The sequence below is a fragment of the Gopherus evgoodei genome, chromosome 10, assembly GCF_007399415.2.
Source record: "Gopherus evgoodei ecotype Sinaloan lineage chromosome 10, rGopEvg1_v1.p, whole genome shotgun sequence".
Classification (NCBI taxonomy): domain Eukaryota; kingdom Metazoa; phylum Chordata; order Testudines; family Testudinidae; genus Gopherus; species Gopherus evgoodei.
The window spans coordinates 18,745,995-18,771,016 of NC_044331.1; the positions used below are offsets into that span (position 1 = coordinate 18,745,995).

A 25,022-nucleotide genomic window follows, 5' to 3' on the forward strand; every position below is an offset into this window, starting at 1 on the left:
CAGATGCAATCTCCTTTGCAATTGAGCAAACAAGCCATCTTCTTCATTTAAAAACACTGCATTTATATGACTTGCTCATTTCCACTTCCCTTTTGAACGACAATCCATGCATTGATAGGCACACACAAAAAGACCTCCTACATAATGGATTTCCTTATTATATATTATTGCATTACTGTCTCAAAATATGTTGTACAATGACATAATTATAAATATTCATGTTCAAATGACAGAACAGAAGAAAGTATTTTTCAGGCAAAACTCCCAAGCAAGGACTACAGAATTTGGCTCATAGTTTAACAAAAATTAAAAACACTTCCTATATGAAGGGCTGTTTACTTCATAAAATTGTTAAAACAGGTAAATTTTCAGAAACAGAAATTTTCAGCAGAAGCAGTTCTGCTGTGTCTTCTTCTTGCTGCCTCATACTAGATCAATAGGTAGGTTCATGTGAGTAAGACAAGTATGATTTAGACCTGTGTTACTCTATAATATGTAAGGTATCAAAGCCTGCTATAGGAGTGTTTACAACGTCATAGGCAAAGAATGTGTTTAACCCAATAGTTCTAATGGGAAAACCAAGGGAGTAATGTTACAAATACTTTTAAGATGGAACTATAAAAGAATAATTGTAAAGTCAATGGATTGTTTCCATTTTACTACTGCGTGAAGGCTGAACTTTAAATGTATATGTTACACCTTTTTCTAAAAGGAGACAGTAACCTGACATATATATTTATGAGTGACACGAAACCACAGCACTGTGTTATGTACACAGCAGTTAGAATGATTAGCCAACGTGACAATGAGGACAAACCTACCCAATAGACTTTGTCTGTTAAGTTTCTATAGTGATACCGAGAATTTATGCCTTTTCTTTTCTGTATGTATATATTTACATAAAAGCAATGCAAATGTAAAGCTCTAAAGAAAGCAGAAAGATAGGCCAACGCATTGTGCAAAGGCTTAGTGCTGAGTTATTGTGCCCATCTCTCTCTTTTTAATACAGCAAAGTCATACCAATATACCCTGACATGAATTAAATGCAACAACAGCTCCTGTCAGGTCAAAGTTGATCCACTGCTGGCTTCCCTTCTGCTGAAAACAACAAACCAACTTCTCACAAGTCTTGCTGATGCTGCTGTTTTGTATGTCAGAAGACAGTCTGCAGGTGCAATTAGAATTTTCTCCCAATTCCCTAATCTATGCTGAGTGGCTTGTCTGGGGCACCTCCCAGGCTCAGGCTCTAAGAGCCCAGAACAATCTACTAGTGTCAACAGGCTGACTGCAACAAAACTGGCCCCACCAGAATTCATGTGCAAAGCTGAATTTATGCTTTGCTCTTCATCTCATTAACTTTTCCTGAACTTAAATTACTTGAGACTGTTCCCTGAGTTATCAGTACATTTATAGACCTATCCACCAAGCCCTGTAAATACCATATTACAGCTCAGTTTGATTCTAAACTGTGGCATAACGCCCCCATGCCTCTATGCTTTGAAAACAAGTGAAGCTTGTCTGTTATCCAAGTGTATGTATTTAACTGGTTTGTAGTAAGTCTGTAACAATGAATGGCTTACGCAACACTATATAAATTGATTCCAATAATGTTTTCATGTAATTACTTTGTATATATTTGTACATTTTTAAGAACTATCATGACATTTGTTTCCTAACTCCCTTATTGTCTCTGAATAATGCTAGTTCAAAAATTAAAATTGGATTTTCAAGCTGATTGTAAATATTTAAAAGATCTGCTGAAAAGGGGCCAAATCCTTGTAGGATTTAGTATGGTGAATTATTAATTAAACAAATTAGTATTAAGAACAACTATTTTCTGAAAACTAGATTGCATTTAGGATTGCCTAAAATATTACAATTGGTTTTATTTCATTTTCCACAGAATTTTGAAGTATACAGTTTCTAAACCTAAGTATGTGTGACAGGTTCTCAACTATACCTCTGCCCCAATATAACGTGACCCAATATAACACGAATTTGGATATAATGTGGTAAAGCAGTGCTCCTGGAGGGCGGGGCTGCGTGCTCCAGCGGATCAAAGCAAGTTTAATATAACGCGGTTTCACCTATAACGCGGTAAGATTTTTTGGCTCTTGAGGACAGCGTTATATCAGAGTAGAGGTGTATTCTTGTCTTCTACAGATCATAAATTAGCTGTGAAGACATAGTTCTATTTTCCAACAAGAAAGGCAATTTCATGAAAAAAGTCTAAAGCATGGATGAAAAGATTCTATATTTAGAATTACACTGAGGACTTACTATGACCTTCAGAGAACAGAAACTAAAAAGCTCAATTTTTACATAAAAAAGAGCTGTTCAGTAAAAACTGAAATAAAAAAAAGGGTTTAGAACACCTGCTTTCCATGCATTTGCCTTTTTTAAACAAAATCTTTTAAAAGTTAAGCTTGATTGAAATATGCATCAATGTGACACATTAAATCTGGTTAACAAAGTAGTAGTAATTACTAACTTCATAAACATAAGAAGCTTGGCCATGCTTCTGCAAATGAGCTACCATATTTTAGCTATAGGCAGCAATTTCTGTACAGTTCTTGGGGCTAGGAGGGCAAATCGAAACTTTTATCCACCTCTACGCAAACACCATATTCACCTCACTAATACATGTTGTTACATAAGAAGCAACCATCAACATGACCAGACAGTGCTTTGGTCCAGATAGCTTGACTCTATCCCATTTTTATGCCTTTCATTAGATTTCTGAGGGTTCTGTTTACATATTACTCAAATCCTCTCTCCAGTTTCAGTTTGGAAGATTCACTGAGCTTTCCCCGATCTGGCTTCCATGGAAATGAATCCTAATTTATAAGGCAAAAGCTATTCAGACATGCCTCTTGGGACTCAGATTTAGGCGTTGTACCTGCCTCACTGCCCCCAAAATCCTTTACTGCAATAGAACCACTATTGAGGTGTCTTTCACAAGCTTCTTGAAAATCTTCCAGTGCATCTTCTTCAATGAGTGTGTCCTGCAAGATCACCTGGACACAGAGAGCCTGTTAGATTTCTGAACGTTCAGGGGTAGGATCTGTCTCCTATTAGTCATATATACGGTGCTTACCACAAAATGGACCTGTCTGAGGCCTCAGGGTGCTTTTGTAATACAAATACTATTAATACATTATATGTTGACACTCAAAATGGGTTTGGAATGTGCTCTGGGAGTAAGCCTGGCTGCCTCTAGCCACAAATAGCTACACATCATGTCATTCTTTGCTCTACTTTTCAGGTAACCTTTTTTCTCAATGCATGAAATTGTGCATAAACAAATGTTGCATATTGTGACTGCCCAACTAATCCTATTGTTGCCCAATTACAGAGTCCTAGGGAAAAGGTCTAGCTAGTTGTGAAGATGCAGATGAAGATGAATGTAAAAATGAGCTTTGCATAGGTAAAAGGTGGGTAACACAATCAGTTCCTTACTACATATCCTGATAATATATCTCAGCTATAAAACCCAATAGCATGTAATGCAAAGATTTTAAAAAGCAAGCAGTTGTTCAATTATATGAAATTTCACAGTAATCTACATAATATTACTATCTGTAGTTATATAGCACCTTTATCTTGGTATCATAAGGAGCTTTACAAAGCTGGGGAAGTATCACTATCCGTGTTTTACAGATGGGGAAACTGAGGCACTAGGATTATAAAGGTCATACATTGAGGGCAAGTCTATGTTACAAACTTATGTCAGTGAAACTATGTAAAAAAAAAAAAAAAAATCCACACCCCTGAGCGATACAGTTATACCTACCTAAACCCTGGTGTGGACAGCACTATGTCAACAGGCCGGCTTCTCCTATTGACATACCCACTGTCTCTTGCAGAGGTGGATTAACTATACTGACAGGAGATGCTCTCCCATCAGCGTAGTAGCACCTTCACTGAAGCACTACCATGCACCACTGCAGCATTTTAAGCATAGATCTGCCCTGAGATCCTCACCCCTAGTCCTTCATTCTAACCACCTAATCACCTTGCTTCCCTCTGCACTCCACAATGAAACTAACTAAAATATTATCTTATACAGTGGAGTCACATCATAGGCGCATTTAACTTACACGATTTTAATTATACGCGCTCGGCAAAACAAAAAGAGAAAAATAACAATTTAAATTCTGTACCTGTAGTGAGGGCGATTTCGCCCACCGTTCCACTCAATGAGTGTTTGACTATACATGATTCGCTTTATGCGCTGACTTCAGAACCTAACCCCTGCATAAGATGCAACTTCCCTGTATGAAGAATGCAGCAGGGATGTTTTTGCCATGTCTGAATGATCCTCCATCAATCTCCATTACAAACATAATAAATCATTACAGTGCACTCCACTAAAACTCTGCAGGAATAATGAGCAAGTTTTTAGTCTTTTTAATGCTATTAGTACAGTAGTTTATATTTAATACAGTAACATTACCTTGATGGGAGTATTGTAAGTCACTGAAGGATGATTATAGATTCTGAACCCAGCCCATATAGGAAGACAAATATATGGTACATTTAAGAAAGAAGCAGGACACATTCTTGCTCCATATTTACCTATTAAAAGAAATAATCATAAAACATGTGAAGAATTTGTATACTAACTGTATATGGAGAAAATTACAGCATATCCGATGGAACATCCACATCAAACAGCTACGATAATGCTGGATGTAAAAAGCTTTTTAAATGCTTACAACCCAGCATACAAATCTGGTGGAAAAGCCTGTGCTGGCAAATGGAAGAGCCACACACAAGCAAATAACAACTAGATACAGTATATGGTGCGTTGTTTCAAAGATGAGATCTTCTTTTGTGACAGCCAGCTGCCTCAGCCACTGACCTCTCTTCTACATATCCACAGGGATGGAAGAGCTCAGAAAGCTGTTAATACAACCTGCTCTAGATAAAGGCATCTTTCACAAAAGAAAAACTGACACTTTTGAGTCTGATATTATGCTCTGCTTACTAAATCTTGGTCTCTAATGCAGGGCAGTGACAATGCTTAGAAAAGGGTTACAAAAAAAAAACCAAAATTTCTGGGCCAGATCCTCAGCTGCTATAAATCAGTGGAGACTGTGCTTTTTATATCAGCTGAGGATCTGGTCAAAATCAGTGACAGAGAGGACTCCCTAAAAATCAGAGATCTTGAGCTTGTATAGGAAAGAGGTGAAGACCTTCTGTGTGGACTGATCAGGCTCAAACATGAATGCTGCATTCTAGCTATAAATACCTGGGCTGAGATTTTCAAAGCCAACTAATGGTTGTAAACACATTAACATTAATTTATGGCAGTAGTGTGTCTAACCTCCCTCTCCCCCCTTCATCGTTTGAAAAATCATGTTAGGCTTTTTGCAAGAAGGAAATCATTTCTTTATGTAAGAAAAGTTTAAAGCATTTCAAGTCAACAATTGCATGACATAAACATGATTTAATAACAACTTCTCAAGCCCCAGCAGCTCTAAATTCATTTGTCCAAAAGTGCTTTTGGATGCCTTTTGCCTGACCCCTGACATATGTACTGTAAAGCAACAAGTGCTCTTTATGCTAATCCATAGATGAACAATTTTTAAACACTAATAACAAACAGATATAGTTATTTAAGTCAATGAGAATCTTTCTATTGACTTGCGTGCTTAGGATCACAGCCTTATTGCCGATAGCAAAATAAGATGATAAACTTTTTCTTGTCGGCATGGAATGGTAAATCCACACACTTCCCAAAGTAAAGTATCTGGTTAACTGATCTGTTTATATTCCTGAAGTCCCTTCAACATTATATTAAAGTAAGGCGCAATATATTATATTTTGGTTATGAGATTAGGCAGCCTTATTTTTTATTAATCCAGTACAGGAAGTAGAAAACAAAACAATTTTCATGCTTCACATGAGAAAGTTGGTTATATGAATTATCTCCTTACCCACAATAGTTCCAGGCATAAAGACAATAATGCTCATGACAATGGATCCTAACCAGTATAGGCCAATGGTTCTGTAACTTTCTCTGAAACAGAAATAATTGATTTAATGCACCATCCCTAGAACACTACTGTCAAAAACTGCCCTCAGAGATTATACTGATTTCTGCTGGTAGCATGTTAAGAGAGAAGGCTGAGAACCTCAAAGGTATTTAGCTGCCTAGCACCCTTTGAAGATCTGGGCCTAATGTGGTGGTGAATGTGGACACAGAGGAGTGATAGAAACAGACCTATGGGGGGACGCTCTGCATTTTTGTGTATAAACAAGATAATTATATGAGTCATATGGGATTGTATGTTTAATTACCTGTTTTGTGGGAGGTTTTACTCACAGAAGGGCTGAGTGGGCACCTGTTTCACAAGGCTTTGAAAATAATTTGCTTTAATGCTTATGTTAGCAGAAGATTGATGTTTCAAAACAGTATATTTTGAAATATTTTCCCCTGCAATGTGCATTTAATTAATTATTTTCTTTAACTCTTTCCACAAGAGTAAGCAACATAAGACTCTTTTATATTCCAGAAATTATTACTACCTCTTTATTTACACAGTACTTCCTGGTAGAATCAAAGAAAGAGGACCATGACGTCTTGACCAAGACACTGTTCTGCTCTCTTGAAATAATGATACCATGGAGTCTGAACATGCATTCTCTTTAGGATTTCCACTTTCTGCTTAGCTAATATAAATTGTACAAATGCACTGTGTTTTGCTCTGTACAGTAAATCTTCCAGATAAAAGTCATGGTAGAATTTTTGTTCTGCTGCCTACATCAAGTTCAGCAATAATAATAATAATTAATAAAACCAACACCATCAACAAAACACTCATTAACCAAACTAATTAACTGTGTCCATTTTGAATTATAGTGCAAAGGCGAGAGAACACGGCTTCTTTATTTGCTCCCCTTTGTGCATCTGAAACAAGAGGCCAAATCCAGTTGTAGTCTAACTCTGAAAAGAGTAATGGAATTGCAGTAGGGCTTAATTTGACCCAAGGAATTTACACAGCACAAAATAATATTTAAAAAACTCTAACATCCAAACATTGCACAACCACAGGAAATGAATTTCCTTTGTGGCTTATACAGGGGTGTGGAAAGCTAAACAAATGGTACACAAATATCAGACTGACTTACTCCCACGAAATAGCTGCCACCATTAAGAGATACATCAGATAATGCGCAGAGCCATCCCAATAGCAGATCACATGGCCATATGCAGTGTTCAGATGAGGCTCGCCCTAAAGAAAATGGATTTTAAAACAGTGCAATGGCAAAGGAGATTCAATAAACCTTAGAAATGTATTAAGAATAGCAGGTAAACAGGCTGGAGTAAAGTGACTGGTGTTCACTCAGTCTAGGGATTCATTTTTTTCTGGCTGCCAACTCTCATGTTAGCCTTTTTCCACTCATCCCGGACCTCGCCCCAATAGCCATGAGTTTTCAAAGATAATGGCCAATGGTTCTGCAATCACATCCGTCAACTCCTTTAGCAACCTCGGATGCAGTGCATCTGGCCCCACGGACTTATGCTTGTTCAGCTTTTCTAAATAGTCCCGAACCACTTCTTTCTCCACAGAGGGCTGGTCACCTCCTCCCCATACTGTGCAGCCCAGTGCAGAATTCTGGGAGCTGACCTTGTTCGTGAAGACAGAGGCAAAAAAAGCATGAGTACATTAGCTTTTTCCACAACCTCTGTCACTAAGTTGCCTGCCCCATTCAGTAAGGGGCCCACACTTTCCCTGACCACCTTCTTGTTGCTAACATACCTGTAGAAACCCTTCTTGTTACTCTTAACATCCCTTGCTAGCTGCAACTCCAAGTGTGATTTGGGCTTCCTGATTTCACTCTTGCATGCCTGAGCAATATTTTTATACTCCTCCCTGGTCATCTGTCCAATCTTCTACTTTTTGTAAGCTGCTTTTCTGTGTTTAAGATCAGCAAGGGTTTCACTGTTAAGCCAGGCTGGTTGCCTACCATATTTACTATTCTTTCTACACATGGGGATGATTTGTTCCTGCAACCTCAATAAGGATTCTTTAATATACAGCCAGCTCTCCTGGACTCCTTTAAAAAAGGGAAGGAGGAGGATCCGGGGAACTACAGGCCAGTCAGCCTCACCTCAGTCCCTGGAAAAATCATGGAGCCAGGTCCTCAAGAAATCAATTTTGAAGCACTTAGAGGAGAGGAAAGTGATCAGGAACAGTCAGCATTGATTCACCAAGGGCAAGTCATGCCTGACTAACCTAATTGCCTTCTGTGATGAGATAACTGGCTCTGTGGATGAGGGGAAAGCAGTGGACATGTTATTCCTTGACTTTAGCAAAGCTTTTGATACAGTCTCCCAGAGTATTCTTGCCAGCAAGTTAAAGTAGTATGGGCCGGATAAATGGACTATAAGGTGGATAGAAAGCTGAATAGATCATCTGGCTCAACGGGTAGTGGTCAATGGCTCTGCGTCTAGTTGGCAGTTGGTATCAAGCAGAGTGCCCCAAGGGTCAGTCCTGGGGCCAGTTTTGTTCAATATCTTAATTAATGATCTGGAGCAGAGGTGGGCAAACTATGGCATATGGGCCACATCCGGCCCGCAAAACCATCCTGCCTGGCCCCTGAGCTCCTGGTCCGGAAGGCTAGCCCCTGGCCCCTCCCCTGCTGTTCTGCCTTCCCCTGCAGCCTCAGCTCACCCGCTCCGCCACCAGTGCAATGCTCTGGGAGGCAGGGCAGTGAGTTCCTGGGACAGCGCAGCTGCAGAGCCGGGCCTAACCTCGTGCTCCAAGCTGCGTGGTGGCGGGGGCAGCGGCATGGCCCAGCTCCAGCTGGCTGGCGCGGCTGTAGTGCTGCCAGCCACTGGTGCTCCAGGCTGCGCGGTAAGGGGGCAGGGGGCGTTGGATAGAGGGCAGGGGAGTTTGGGGTGGTGGTCAGGTGGCGGGGGTGTGGATAGGGGTCAGGGCAGGGGGAATAGGAGGTTGAATGGGGGCAAGGGTCCCAGGGGAGCATTCAGGAAGGAGGGGGGGTTGGATGGGGTAGGGATTCTGGGAGCAGTCAGGGGACACGGAGAAGGGGTGGTTGGATGGGGCAGGAGTCCTGAGTGGGCCATCATGAATGAGAGCAAGAGTTGGATGGGGCAGCGGAGGGCAGTCAGGGGCAGGGATCTGGGGGCAGTCAGGGGACAGGGAGCAGGGGTGTGTGGATGGGGCAGAGGTCCCGTGGGGGGGGGGGGCGCAGATAGCAGGTGGGAGCCGGGCCATGACCTCCTCCCTCCCCTAACTAGCCCTCCATACAATTTCTGAAACCCGATGCAGCCCTCAGGTCAAAAAGTTTGCCTGCCCCTGATCTGGAGGATGGCGTGGATTGCACCCTCAGCAAGTCTGCAGATGACACTAAACTGGGAGGAGTGGTAGATACACTGGAGGGCAGGGATAGGATACAGAGGGACCTAGACAAATTAGAGGATTGGGCCAAAAGAAATCTGACGAGATTCAGCAAGGACAAGTTCAGAGCCCTGCGCTTAGGACGGAAGAATCCCATGCACTGCTCCAGACTAGGAACAGAGTGGCTAGGCAGCAGTTCTGCAGAAAAGGACCTAGAGGTAACAGTAGACGAGAAGCTGGATATGAGTCGACAGTGTGCCCTTGTTGGCAAGAAGGCTAACGGCATTTTGGGCTGTATAAGTAGGAGCATTGCCAGCAGATCGAGGGACATGATCATTCCCCTCTATCTGACTTTGGTGAGGCCTCATCTGGAGTACTGTGTCCAGTTTTGGGCCCCACACTACAAGAAGGATGTGGAAAAATTGGAAAGAGTCCAGCGGAGGGCAATAAAAATGATTAGGGGGCTGGAGCACATGACTTATGAGGAAAGGTTGAGGGAACTGGGATTGTTTAGTCCGCAGAAGAGAAGAATGAAGGAGGATTTGATAGCTGTTTTCAACTACCTGAAAGGGGTTCCAAAGGGGATGGATCTAGACTGTTCTCAGTGGTAGCAGATGACAGAACAAGGAGTAATGGTCTCAAGGTGCAGTGGGGGAGGTTTAGGTTGGATATTAGGAAAAACTTTTTCACTAGGAGGGTGGTGAAGCATTGGAATGGGTCACCTAGGGAGGTGGTGGAATCTCCTTCCTTAGAGGTTTTTAAGGTCAGGCTTGACAAAGCCCTGGCTGGGATGATTTAGTTGGGGATTAGGTCCTGCTTTGAGCAGGGGGTTGGACCAGATGACCTCCTGAGGTCCCTTCCAACCCTGATATTCTATAATTCTGTGTTTCAAGGCATCCATATCATTATCTGGGGTTAGGATGAAATAATTTCCATATAGACACACCCTTTAGAGCAGGGATCAGCAACTTTTGGAACGCAGCCCGCCAGGGAAATCTGCTAGAGGGCCAGGACTGTTTGTTTACCTGCCACATCCGCAGGTTTGGATGATCACAGCTCCCACTGGCTGCAGTTTGCCATTCCACGCCAATGGGGGCTGCGGGAAATGGCACAGGCCGAGGGATGTGCTGGCCACCACTTTCCACAGCTCCCATTGGTCTGGAACGGCGAACCGTGGCCAGTGGGAGCTGCGATCGGCTGAACCTGCAGACGCTGCAGGTAAACAAACCATCCTGGCTGGCCAGCAGTTTTCCCTGATGGGCCGCGTGCCAAAGGTTGCTGATCCCAGCTTTAGAGCATAATATTGCAAAATTAGGTGCATTTCCAGGGGTGGAGGGTATGCCTTGCTCTTCAGTATTTGGGGACACTACTGAAACAGCAATCATCGGTCTGCAACGTTACAGGAAATTCCTGTTTCTAAAGAAAAAAAAACGGTGTTCAAAAATCTGAAGTTATGACATATATATCAGTGATGAAATGTAAAGACTGTTTGATTTAATTCAGCAAAGAAACATTTAACAATCTAGAGACCCAATAATAGTGTTGAGCACATTAATGATGGTGATATTTAAGCTCATAGGGCCCAACTAATTTCTCTGAAGTCTATAGCGTCTTTTCAATTACACCAGTGAATGTTGGACCAGGCCCTCATTGTGCTATTTTTGGTGGACACTGAGATTCAGCAGGGAACAGAATCTGCTAATTTGATATCTGACACTGTCAGGTTTTTCACTCTATTTTGGTTCCTTTTATTAAAAGGATTAAGCAAAAACACAAGATTCATTATTTTTCTTCTAGGATAAGCTTACAGGTTTTGTAATATTTCACTTTAACTCTCCATTAATGACTACTGAATTTCTATTGAGTTCTGCAGAAATGCATGGATTAACTAGTTCAGTAGAAATGTATGCATTAACTACACTAATGTCATAGAAGTCCACTATGAACAGTATTATTGCAACTAAATGAAATAATATGCTGGGTCTTGAAGTCAATGAAAGTTTTATCAGTGACTTTAATGAGAGTAAAATCAAACCCAAGAAGATTCTTTTAGACACATTAAGTACTCTTATTTATATTATTAAGAGAAAAGCCAAATTGCAGTGGTAAATATACATCATAGCCTATATGAAAACAAATAAATTACAGTATCTTCCTCTTCAATGTCCAAGGCATATGAAATAAATTATAATACTGAACTTCATATTCCGTTAACTTTCTAATGGCTCTTTTCTGCCAGGGGCATTTTTATAATAAAGATTTTATTTAATCATCAATAGTAAAGATTTTAAATTCATAAATTAAATGATTGTTTACCTCTTTCAAGTAGTAGGTCATGAATCCATCAATAATTCCATCCTGTTCAAGTCCTATTATAAGGTTCACTACACTGGTAAAAGCAAATACGGCATAAACTGCAATAATATGAAAAGAAAAAAAAGAAATTACTGTATATAAAAAGCCTTGCAAATCAAAGGCTGTCAATATATAGTCTGAAATATTAAACTGTTAAGAGATTAACATCTAACTAGGGGGAAATTTATCTGTTGTGAGGAAAACATCCAGACAGATATCTAAAGGACAATATAACTTGTTACCCAGCAATACCTAGTTTAAATATTTTAAGATACCAATATTTTACCACAATGTATACTCTTCAAGATAGCTACACTTAATGATGTACTCCATACATCCACACGCATAGCTCCTTCTGACCTCCGTGGGTGATCGGCATCCCATGAAGAGGACTGGGCAGCCCTTAGAAACTATCATATAATGTAGACAGCCTCAGTTGCAAACATCTGATCTTCCTTGAGGAAAACTGAACATTCCAGTTATACTCAAGAAAGAAGGGGAGGGGCTGGCAGAAAAAGGAAGGAAAATGTGACTTGCCCTTTCTGGGGTGGAGCAGGGTGAACCTGCTTTGCCATCATGAGCCATAACCACGTAGGAAATCTAGTCTGCAAGGTACTCAGTGACTCCATAGGGAGTATCTTTTATGAACTGAAAGTTGTCAGCAGCACAGAACATATGCAGCACCTTGGAGGATAAAAGTGTAAGGGTATCGGATGAGTAGCAGAGGGTAAAAATATGCAGTAGGTCTGGGCTATGGGCTCTGCCTGCAAAGGTGTGGAGGGGTCTAGGGCTGGAGCTTGAGGCAGCTAAATGAGCCAGTAGTTTTTCCTGTAGGTTACCATATGGTGCTCCAGTATATAAGATTTCACTTAAAAAACAATTACATCTCCCCAGCCTTGTGGTTGTGACAATAACCTTCAACTATGAAAAGAGTGTATGGATGCCAAGGTGCTTGTCTGAGTCTCTGGACAGCCTAAAACGATAGCACTGAGAGGTGAGAATGACCTTGTTCATCACACTTTGGTGTTAACACTGAAGCCTAGTGATGGTTATTAGATATTATTAGTTGAATATTTATTGTGCAAGAATGAAGAGAGACGATCAAATTATGATAATCTGTATCATCTAGGGGCAACCAACCCTATGGAGCCCAATGGGGAATCCAAACCCCACTGCAGGAGCACAAACCCCAAAGAAGCCCACTAAGCCCAATAGGAGAATGGATCCCAGTGAGGAGGAGCCAGGCCTGACATGTTCAATAAGGTCCACTGTGTCGCCTGAGCTCCACCAAGGGGGAACAAAACTGAATGGGCCCAGCAGAGCATATTTTTAACCTTTCTACAGTCCACTGTGAGTATCTCATTTTGGCTTTCAAGTGGTGGAGTTGGTTTGTTGGCAGAGGCTGAAGATTAGCACTACCTTTCCCCTCACCCTCTATTTCAACCCCTGCTGAGCTCATTCAACTTCCAGTTGAAGTTGAAATCCATTTAGCACCCTATATCATTGGGCCCAAAGTCATTAAGAGTTTAAAAGCATGTTACCCTTCTATAGACAGAAATGGTAACAGCCATAAAATATGTCCACGTGAGATGTAACTTTCAAACCAATGAATAAATACTTAATTAGCTTTGATTATACTAATACATACCATAAAAAAGTGGGTCTTTTGGAGGTTTTCTTTTGACCAGAGTACGGGCTACTAGAGCAACGAAAATCAGAATCAGGGATCCAACTGCTACAATTGCCCAGGAACTGAAATTATTTAAAAAAATAAGGAATTAAAAACAAGCAACCATGTGCCCCCTTCAGCTCTGCAGTTTTTCTTATCAGCTAACCTCAAAAGGATCACTTTTCAAAAGCAAAAGAATACTCCCTTAATCTTAAATTAAATGCAAATACTAATGAAAAATTTTGCTTTTTAAAATCCTTGCAGAGTTTACAATATTATACGTTTTTACTGTTTTTCAGACTTTCCATGCCTGCTTGTTACATGTGATCATCTATAAAAAGCAAATACTAAAATAGCTTGATAAACAACTAGTCCAGAAAGCTAGATTGTCAGACTAAATTCAGTTTCCATGCTGACATTAGCAAAAACTAGGACAAATAGCTGTGAAAGTCATATATGCATAGATTTTTAGATCAGAAAGGATCATTATGAACATGCCAGAAAAAAGTACCTATCTGTGATAGGACATGTTTGCAAAGTAAAATTACAAAAAAACAAATTGATCAGCTAGCCCAGAACTAGGGGTAGCATAGTGCCATGCTCCATGATAGCTCTGGGTTCAATTTCTGGCCTCCCTCTCCCAGGCCCTAGATTGCCAGGGACAGGAAATGCTATAGAAGTGTTTTCAGGCTCTGGAGAGAAGTGCTAGTGTGACTCATTGTGAATGCTTTACTAATAGAGTTGATGGGTTCGGCAGGGAGGACCTCCTTTTCCATAAGGATGGGGGCCATAATACAAGGCCTGGAGGATGCATGTTTGAGGGTGTGTAAAGTGCTGGTGGGAAAATGATGGAAATACTCAAGGCGCAGAAAGAAAGGAGGAAAACATTAGCATCCCCAAGAAAAAAAAAATTTTAATAGAATTCATTTAAAATCTATTCACATCTCTAGATTGGCAAATTGTGCTAAATTCACTTTAGGACAGATTCTTGAGATCAATCTACCCCCTTTGCGCTTATATACAAAATAATATGGGGAGAATTCAGTAAACCATAAGGTTTTTCAAAAAACGTATTTTGAATATTGGAGACATCAGGATATGGTTTCAGAAGATACACTAGTTACAAGTCTGATTTTTCTCCTCAAGAGAATACATTAGTTATATTTAAACAATATGAAAACTGACATTAAAAATTGTTTTACATTTCAGATTTGATCCTTCAATCTTAATTCTGCTATTCAGCCTTAGTGGATCTTGCATTAGATCTATTTACTGAGTAAAGGTTGAAGGATTAAGTACTTCAATTATATAAAATGCAGACTTCCTGCACAATGGTGTGTACCTACAGAAAGAAATATTGGCAATGAATCAAACATGCACTAACTTTTTAGAAATCTGCCCACTGAATATTACAAAAACCTCTGAAGTATCTGGATCCTTCCAACCCAAACCAGCAACACAGTCTATTACATGCACTGACTTTTTGAAAAACTTTTACGCAGTGGAGCATACAGACATATCTGATGCTAACTGGGTCCCTACACTCCTTTAGTCCTGAAGTTTCTTAGGAGAGAGACTCTTAAGATCCTTTTCTACATTTTAAATCAAAAGTTTATCTCAAGTTTTTGCAGAACTTTGTAGAACAGTGGAAAGTCTTCTGAGACCTCTTGTTGGGCACAGTTGAGGAAACTCTCCCTTGGATGATGAGATACAGAAAAATGGAAACTACTCCAGTGCAGTAAGACTTAGGACCTGATTCTTCACCCACTAATGTCAATAGCAAACCCCTTAACTGACTTCTGTGGGGGCATGATGGTGACCGTAGGCTCTGATGACTCTGGAACTGACTATGAATGGTATGGTGACTTCCACAGTTTTGAAAGGGAAAACCCTGAAGGATTTTTGTGGCTAGGCACAAAAACCCATTAAGAACTTATCCAGGCTGGCTTTGGATCTGCAGTTTCCAAAGGGAATTTCACCCAAGATCTCTCCTCCACCCCTTCCCACAGCCACAGTGCTGATACCTGAGAACTTAATATAGGATTTCTATGTCCTCCCATGCCTCTTGTTTAATCTTACTGCATTACCTGATGACAGGTTTCAGAGTGGTAGCCGGTGTTAGTCTGTATCAGCAAAAACAACGAGGAATCCTTGTGGCACCTTAGAGACTAACATTTATTTGGGCATAAGCTTTCACGCCAGTTCTGCAGTTTCAACAAAAAAACTTCAAAAACAGACTCCAACCTGAAACTGCAGAACTAGAATTAATTTGCAAACTGGACACCATCAGTTTAGGAGTGGTTGGGTCATTACAAACCCTAAACCTAAATTCCTCAATCCTAGTTTTCCCCTACTGTTACTCACACCTTCTTGTCAACTGTCTGAAATGGGCCACTCTCTTACCACTTCAAAAGATACTTTTTCTCCCTTGATATCCTATTAAATGAATTGTCTGGTTAGACTGACCTCACACTTGGTAAGGCAACTCCCATCTTTTCATGTATTTATACCTGCTCCTGTATTCTCTGCTCCATGCATCTGATGAAATGGGTTCTAGCCCATGAAAGTTTATGCCCCAATAAATGTGTTAGTCTCTAAGGTGCCACAAGGGCTCCCCCTTGTTTTTGCTTTACCTGAGCTATTCTGCCCCAGCAGAGGACAACTTCTTGCTCCACCAGCCCAGCCCTGCTCCAGGGCCCCAGCGTTCATCTCTTCAAGCCCAAACCCAGATCCCAGCTCTTAGCCTTTTGCACCCATTTCCCGCCTAAATCACTTCTCCTGGTCCCAGCTTAACCTCACCCCCACCCTCAAGCTCTCAGCCTCCAACTCCCTGGACTCAGCTCCCCCCCGGCCCGCGGCCTCAGCTCCCAGCCCCGGCGGCCTGGCCCGCCCGCTCCCTTGGCGCTGGCTATTGTTGTACCTCTCGGGTCCACATTTGTCCTTTCCATGCCCAGCTGCTAAAAATACGCCGCACAGCGAGCAGCCTGGCTGGGAGCGCGCCCCGCCCGGCCCCCCGGGCGCTCGGCTCCCACTCCCAGCCCAGCCGGGGCGCACGGGATCCCCCTCTGGGACTCACCTGCTGCTGGCGGCTAAGAAGTTGAAGAGGTAAGTGACGGGGATGGCGGTGAGGGACAGGACGAAGACCCCGGTGGCAGCCGAGGCGCTCATCCCAGCAGCGGCTCCGCTCACAGGGCGCTTCGCATGGTCGGAGACAATGGCCCAGCTCCGCGGTCCCCGCCCGAGCGCCGCTCTCTGCCCCTTAGACCTGCCCTCGGCGGCCGCGGCTCAGCCCGGCTGCCCCGCTCATCGCCCGCTGCTCGTGGGCAAAAAGCCCCCGTCGCTGGCAGGCTGCGCGCCGCAAAGGTTAACGCCGCCCGCCGCGCCAGAAACCGGAGCCCCCCGTTGTTCTTCCAGCAGCAGTGACGGGACTGACAACTGCGGCTGCCTCGCTTCATTCCACAGCCGCCCGGGACTCTCCCTCCGCCCGCAGCCAGCGGCATGAGAGCTATTGTGACCTGGCTGGCACGAGCGAGCCAAGAGCCATCGTCACCCCTGGCCTGCTGCACATGGCCCCGTGCGGCAGGGAGGCCGGGCTCTGGGGGACGCCTGGAAAAGTCACTGGTCTTGATCGTCCCGGGCCAGCTGCCCTTGCAAACTACTGCGGGGCGTTATTAGCTCAGTGTACTGGAGCAAGGAGTCCCCAACGCGAAAGTGAGTGTGCAAGGCAGTTGTTCCAGCTGTAGTGGTTAAAGAGACAGAACAGAGCCCACTTCCCCTTTCTCCCCATGTTTGTAACAATAGGTATTGAAATCTGTTCACATTCTTTATTTTTATTTAACAAAATGTGAGTAAAACAAGACTTGGGCTTGGACTTCCGCAGTGTTCTTGTGCTGCACTGAATACAGGAAACTCACAAGCAAGCTCTGACTGGACTAGAAACAAAGTGAAAGCGGCCTGCCTGTTTTCTTCCGGCAAGTTGAGTGAAGCACACAAAGTCAAAGGGACTAGGCAATTATATTGAAAGGCAGCATATTTAAAACTGGTAAGGAATATTCTGTCCATGGGACATTTAGCCTGTGGAACTCATTGCCACTAGAAGTCATTGAGGCCAAGAGCTTAGCAGGATTCAAAAAAGGATCATGGGAAGGTTGTATCAGTTATAACCAGAGTTATAATAGCTAGGATAAAAAAACCAAAATTCTTGGGGGGGGGGGGTGTTTGTTTTGAAGATCTATAGATCCTCATATTTCAGGATATATGGCAATTGCTAGTAATGGCATAAGGAGGAAACTTTTCCTGTGAGTAGGTTATTTCATAACTGTATCATACAAGATTTTCTGCATTTTCCTCTGAAGCAGCCATGTTGATGAGAGGATACTTGACTAGATTGGCTACTGGTCTGATCCAGTCTGGCAATTCCTGTGTTCAACAAATGGCAAGAATGGTGAAAAGTAAATGAGAGTTCTAAAATTCTTTTTAGCAAACAACCAAGGTAAAGGGTGGGTCATAATGTATATAGCAAATTAACTGTTAAAGGGAAAATATTATTGCCTAAGGTCCCTCACCAAAAGTTCTTAACCAAAGTAAGCAGTCTTGGGATAAGAGGCAAGGTCTTGTCATGGATCAGTAACTGGTTAAAAGAAAGGAAACGAAGGGTAGAAATACATGGTCAGTTTTTACAGTGGAGAGAGGGGGATCCATCAAGGATCTGTACTGGGACCAGTGCTGTTCAACGTAGTCATAAATTATCTAGAAAAAGGGATAAGGTATCAAAGTTTGCAGACAATACAAAATTACTAAAGACAGTTAAGTCCAACTCTGTCTGTGAAGAGTTACAACGGGATCTCACAAAAGCTGATGACTGGGCAACAAAGTGGCACTTGAATTTCAGTGTTGATAAAGGCAAAGTAATGCGCATTTGAAAACATAATCCCAACTATGCATACAATATGATGGGGTCTAAATTAGCTGTTACCACTCAAGGAAGAGATTTTGGAGTCATCGTGGTTAATTCTCTGAAAACATCTGCTCAATGTGCAGTGGCTGTCCAAAAAGTTAGCAGAATATTAGGAACCATTAAGAAAAGGATAGAAAATAAGACATTAAATATCATAATACCATTATATAAATCAATGGTATGCCCACACCTTTGAAAACTGTGTGCAGTTCTGGTAACCACATCTCAAGAAAGACTTCTTAGAATGGGAAAAAGTAGAGAGAAGGGCAACAAAAATGATTAGGGTTATGCAACAGCTTTCATATGAGGAGTGATTAAAAAGATTGGAAGTGTTCAGTTTGGAAGAGAGTACTAAAGGGGGATATGATAGAGGTCTATAAAATCATGAATGGTGTGGAGAAAGTGAACAAGAAAGTTATTTACCCCTTCACAAAACACAAGAACGAGGGGTCATCCAATGAAATTAATAGGCAGCAGGTTTAAAACAAACATAAGTACTTCACACAATGCAAAATCAACCTGGGAAGTCATTGCCAGGGGATGTTGTGAAGTCTGAAAATATAACTGGTTTCAGAAAAAGAATTAGATATGTTCATGGAACATAGGTCCATCAATGGCAATTAGCCAAGAGCGTCAGGGATGTGACTGCATGCTCTGGGTGTCTTTAAACCTATGATTGCCAGAAGCTGGGACTAGACAACAAGGGAACAGATCATGCGATAACTGCCCTATCCTGTTCATTTCCTCTGAAGCAACTGACATTGGCCACTGTCAGAAGACAGGATACTGGGATAGATGGACCATTGGTCTGACCCAGTATGCCCATTCTTATTTTCTTAAGCTGTTGACCATTTAGAGCCAGAGAAGGATAGATTTTGTGGTTCAGAAGAATTTCTTTGGCTTTCATCATCATGTACAAATAAATCACTTTACAGCTTTTTTTATTTTAAATTGTGTGACTTTTGGCTAGAGCCAGATTCAGTGCAGGCAAGAGTTCCCATCACTGCTCTGCCAAGGCATCTTAATACTGTCATGCAACACCCCGTGCTGTTCCAGCCCTCTTCCAATCCTTGAGCAGAAAGTCCCAATCATGGCAAACAGTGTGGTGAGCAAATATCCACTAAAGAGTAGGAAGCAGTTTCACTGCCTGTCTACCTAGTACAGGGGGTGCAAACTTCTAGGCCCGAGGGCCACATTTGGGTATGAAAATTGTATGGTGGGCCATGAATGCTCACAAAATTGGGGGTAGGGATGCAGGGGGGGAAAGTGAGGGCTGGGGGTACAGGAGGATGCTTCGGGCTGGGACTGAGGGGGTTGGCAGGAGGTAGGGAGATCAGGGCTGGGGCAAGGGGTTCAGGTGCAGGAGGGGGTCGGGGTGCAGGCTCCAGGTGGTGCTTATCTCAAGGGGGGGAAAGTGAGGGCTGGGGGTACAGGAGGATGCTTCGGGCTGGGACTGAGGGGTTTGCTTATCTCAAGGGGGGGAAAGTGAGGGCTGGGGGTACAGGAGGATGCTTCGGGCTGGGACTGAGGGGTTTGGCAGGAGGTAGGGAGATCAGGGCTGGGGCAAGGGGTTCAGGTGCAGGAGGGGGTCGGGGTGCAGGCTCCAGGTGGTGCTTATCTCAAGCAGCTCCCAGAAGCAGCGGCACGTCCCCCCATCCGGCTTCTACGAGGAGGTGCAGCTGTGTGCACTGCCCTGTCCACAGGCGCCACCCTTGCCGCTCTCATGGGCCACAGTTCCCGGCCAATGGGAGCTGCAGCAGGGGCAGCATACAGAGCCCCTTGGCTGCCCCTACGTGTAGGAGCTGGAGGGGAGACATGCTGCTGCTTCTGGGAGCCGTGCAGAGTGGGGCAAGTCCCTGACCCTACTCCCTGGCAGGAACCTGAGGGCTGGATTAAAATGTCTGGAGGGCCGGAGGCAGCCCCCAGGCCGTAGTTTGCCCACCCCTGGTCTAGTAGCAGAAAATCCACCTGCAGTGTGGCTGCAGTAACCCAGACTGGACACAGCTTCACTCAATACAGTTACAGCAGGGCTGCCCAGGGAAACAGGATCCAGGAACCCAGGAGAGGCTCTGAATCAATACACCTTCCAAGGTAACCACTTCCAGCAGATCTCCTGTGACAGTACCTCTGCTTGTCTTCCCCGGAAAATCCTCCTTACCTATTATTACCTATTAGCGGTATTGGAGAACAGCAGGACTATAACTAAGTTTATGTGAGGTGAGAGTAGGCAGGCTCCAGTGAGGCTTTCTTCTTCTCCCCTACCATATCCCCTACCATAATGGTGCTCACTTGTTCTGCATCATGGCCCATTTCATTCTCTTGCATGTATTAAACAATATGTTGAGCGGCTGCGAGGGACAGCAATGACCTAGTGTTAAACAGCTTCTTGTGACCCCAGGCAAGTCTTGTCCTCATTCCTGGCATTGTCTCCATCTCAGTTTCTCTTGGCATGTCTTCCAGCCAGTTTACTGGCTCCCAATTCCATCCTTTACTGTGCACATTTCACTCATCTTTCAGCCTTTCCCCTATATTCCCTGTCACTCCACAAGATGGTGACCATTACTATTAATTATTATTGGCCAATACTCAAAAATGTGCTCAGTATTATACACAAGCCCTGAGATGCTTGCAGTTTGTATAGTCAGAGAAGACAATTCAGCCACACCCTGGGTGAGATCAGGAAGGTTCTATCTAAAAGTAGGGTTTTTACATTTATATATGGGTAGATGGCAGCATTTTAGTGATCTGGATTAGTGTTTGTGGCCTTCACAGAAGACATGAGTTTTCACTTTGGATTTCAAAAAAGAGGGTGGATGCCTGGCACAGTGGGATAGGAAATAAACTCTAGGTGTAGAGGGGCAGCAGAGCTGAATGCATGGAGATAAGAATAAGAGTGGTAGCCGTGTTAGTCTGTATCAGCAAAAACAATGAGGAGTCCTTGTGGCACCTTAGAGACTAACAAATTTATTGGGCGTAAGCTTTTGTGGGCTAAAACCCACATCATCAGATGCATGGAGTGGAACATACAGTAGGGAGGTATAAATACACAGCATATGAAAAGATGAGAGCTGCCTTATCGAGTAGGGGGTCAGTGCTAATGAGCCAATTCAATTAAGGTGGAAGGAGATAAGAATGAAAGTGATGAAAGGAGTGGAGAACTGGGAATTCCATCCCTTCTCCTGTTATTGGGAACTCCAGCTGACTTCTCAACCGCCATCAAACATTCCACCTTGTCTCCAATTACAGGACCTGTTGCTATTGAGCTTTCCCCCTTTCCAGTACTGCATTCCTTCTACTATTAAAGGAGCTCTAGTTGTCATTTCCAATGGTCAAAGAACCTTCTGCCTCCAACATTCCATCCAGTCTCCTCTCAAAGGAGCCCCCAGATATCATGCCTAACAGGCAGAGACCATTCATTGATGTCAACATCCCAGCCTTTCCTTTAGAGATGCTTTCAAGGGTCATTCCCACCAGCCACTGAACCTTCTGATTCCAACATACCATCCCTTCCCAAAATGTCCTGCCTGCTTATTCAATCACAAAAGAGAAAATACCATTCCCTGTATCCCCTGTTATATATGCTCCCACAACTCAATAGCATTGCATATACCCTGTATACTATTGCCTCTTCTTCTAACCACTTGTCTCATTCTGACAGCAATGTTGCCCCTCTGCCAAGCAGTAGCAGATGTCAAGAGTCTTGCAGGTTGATTTCTCGGTACAGGAGAAATCAATGACATAGAGTTTGGGTATAGGCCAAGTGTAATTAGCTTTATTTACACTATATGCACTAATCCTGGAACAGAGATATTGGCAATCCTTTCTTTTACACCACTGACCATCTCTCAGGGAGCACTTTGCCTCAAGACTTGGCTTTAATCAGAGACCAAGGCAGAAAGCAATTACTTTTTTGCCACTCACTCAGCAGACTCTGCCCAGAACCTTGTATACTCCCAAACTAACACAGCCACCCGCATTTCTTCCAAGATTTAAGAACTTGCTTGCACATGAAGAAAGCAAACTTTGAAGACTATGTGTAACAATGCCACCTGGTGACACGTGCAATAATAATATTATGTAAATAAAGGTAGGTTTACAGTACATGTAGCAGTCTAACTAGTAATCAAAATATTATATGTGTGCAGTGTTGGTGAGTTATTGTTGCCATGAGAATTGTAATCTTTCCATTTCTTGTCACTTATGCATTAAATTTGTCATTTTAATGTTGCAGAATCATATTTAATTAATAAATAGGAACTTTATCACTCAGCAGTGGGAATGCCACCACTTGTGGATGCTACACAATAACTTTGACTTTGCACATCAATGCTGCACAATAGCGTGTGTGTGGCAGGAGGGGAGAAAATTATCTCAGTATTTGGCCCTTTGTTGATCATGAAAGCAAGCAGGTGAGAAAATGCAGATGATAAGAGTAAGCAAAGTGATTCATAAGCTTCCCTACATACCTCACTGCAGACCTATAACTGTCCTGAATCCAACTTATTCCACTGTTGAAGCTCTTGTGAGTAGGGACCATACATTGCACCAAATCATGCTATGTTGTAAATCCTGTCCAATATGGAGCACCAGTTTTTAGCGAGGCAATGTGACATTGCACAGAGAGTCAGGAAACCTGAGTTCTGTTCCCAGCTCTGCCAATGTCCTACTGTGGACCTTTGGGTACCTCACTTCACTTGTCTGTGCATCTATTTTGCTTGTCTTTTAGATTGTAAACTCTTTGGGACATGGACTGTCTCTGTGCTAGGCACTATACATACACCTACCATAAATCTCAAGGCCCTGATTTTGGTAATGGCATCTAGGTGCGACTATAATGTAAATAACAACAGGATGGTGTTATTGTGATTTGGACAAATGGGGCTAAAAATCCAGACTCTAAACTTATTTTCACTTGTAATCAGTCAAGCATTTGATCCTAAGACTTCAGAGGTGTTGTGAAAGGCCATTAGCTCACTGTAACATGTAGTGCACAATGTGAACCAAAAGACATCTCATAAATCGATGACTTCCAAGAATCCACCATCATATTCTGGGGTATGCCTGAAACGCCAACAGTAGTGAGTAACTAGCAGCAGAAAACATAGATGAAAGCTCATGATTTACTCAGAGACAGCCTATGCAAGACTGTCTTTTGCTGGATCCATGCATTAGAGCCAACATTTGATCTCATTTAAGACAGTGACAAAAGTATCATTAATTTCAATGAGACCAGGATTTTGGCAAATTTTATGGGGCTATAATTCAATCCTTCAGGATTCTGTTGGCTCACAAACCAATTGAATTTCATTTTCCAGTTTAGTGGTATCACCAGAACCTTTCAATGGAATTACAGCCTCATAATTCACAGTTGCTTGTTGCGTATGCCGTGTGTGCCACCTAGCCCTCCAGTTGTACTCATAGTAACACAAGAGCAACATGCAAAGAGGAAGCAAACAATGATAAAAGTCCATTTCATTGCTAAATTGAATATCAATGAACCATGGATCTGAAGCAAACATTAGAACATATTTATGGTAAGTAAACTTTAAAATTGTAAAAATGAGTATTCTCACTGAAAACCAGAGTCTAAGAATTACCTACATATCCAAGCACAATTATTTTTTTGTACTGACACTGTGCTTGGCATTCTTCAGGACACAAAGATAAAATCAGTCCCTGCCCCTAAGAGCCCTGAATCTAAGGCCCTGATTCTGAATTTGGCTCTTCACAAGCAGAAGTCTTAGACCCCCACTAATTAATCTAGGCTCCATGCAGCTGCAGGGGGCTGCCTGGCTGGACTCTAGTGGAAGAGCAGAGCCTCAGAGAAGAGAGGACACACAGAGAGTTCTAAAGGAAGAGATAACTTTCTCATTTTTAAAAATTATTGTTATTGTAAACTCACAACTTGTGGAAATTGTGTAATGTAGGAGTTGTGAGGATGGCAACATGAGTATCTTCCTTTGCCAGTTACAACAATCACAGCCATCAGATACATAGATGTTTATAAACATCTAACTGAATATGAAAAGGAAAGGACTCTCCATCAAATGTTTCCAGATACTGACCTCCTTTGCAATTATACTGACCTCCTTTGTAAAGCACTTTCAGCTCTACTTATGAACGGCACTATATAAAAGCTAGGTTTATTATTATTATTTCTAACCATGAAACACAATAAGCTACAAATACATTATTTGCTATGAAGCATTCTCTCTGTTTTGGTAGTGGGAGAAGGATGCTGATTGCTTATCGGAACAATCTATAACCATTTTAAAAATATGTGCCAGTTCCAAAACTTGCATCAGAACAGCAAACATTGATTGAGTACACGCACATAAAATTGAACCCTTGTGGGGAAAGCGAGGGGCTGAGAAGATCCATAAGAGAGGAGAATGAAATAATTCCAAGAACAAATGGCTGAAAACAATACCCTCTTTCAGCAGAAACCTTCTGAGATCTCAGTTACAGAGCTGGCCCTGACCTGCCAGTAAAGTGGAACAAGGCCACTTGGCAGACATCTTTGTGCTTCTGGTAGATCCCCAAGAATCTTGCATATCTCAAGAATCTGTGAGGCATGAGAGCTGAATCCTCTGCTTCTTCTGTATCATGTGCAAATAGACCTCCTCCTCCACCTCAACCCTGACAGGATTCAAAAGAAAGCCCATCATGG

General features: G+C 42.6%; 1 protein-coding gene across 1 annotated transcript in view; it reads right to left on the reverse strand.

Moving 5' to 3' along the window:
• TM6SF1 (transmembrane 6 superfamily member 1) overlaps window positions 1–17,127 on the reverse strand; it is a 32,083-nt gene extending 14,956 nt beyond the window's left edge. Inside the window, exons 1-6 of the mRNA XM_030578137.1 lie at window positions 16,472–17,127; window positions 13,375–13,478; window positions 11,688–11,785; window positions 7,138–7,241; window positions 5,943–6,025; window positions 4,457–4,578 (exon numbers count right to left, since the gene is read on the reverse strand). Coding sequence (XP_030433997.1) covers window positions 4,457–4,578; window positions 5,943–6,025; window positions 7,138–7,241; window positions 11,688–11,785; window positions 13,375–13,478; window positions 16,472–16,563 — 603 coding nt within the window. The 5' untranslated portion in view covers window positions 16,564–17,127. The remainder of the gene's footprint in view (window positions 1–4,456; window positions 4,579–5,942; window positions 6,026–7,137; window positions 7,242–11,687; window positions 11,786–13,374; window positions 13,479–16,471) is intronic.
• Between the last annotated feature and the right edge of the window lie 7,895 nt (window positions 17,128–25,022).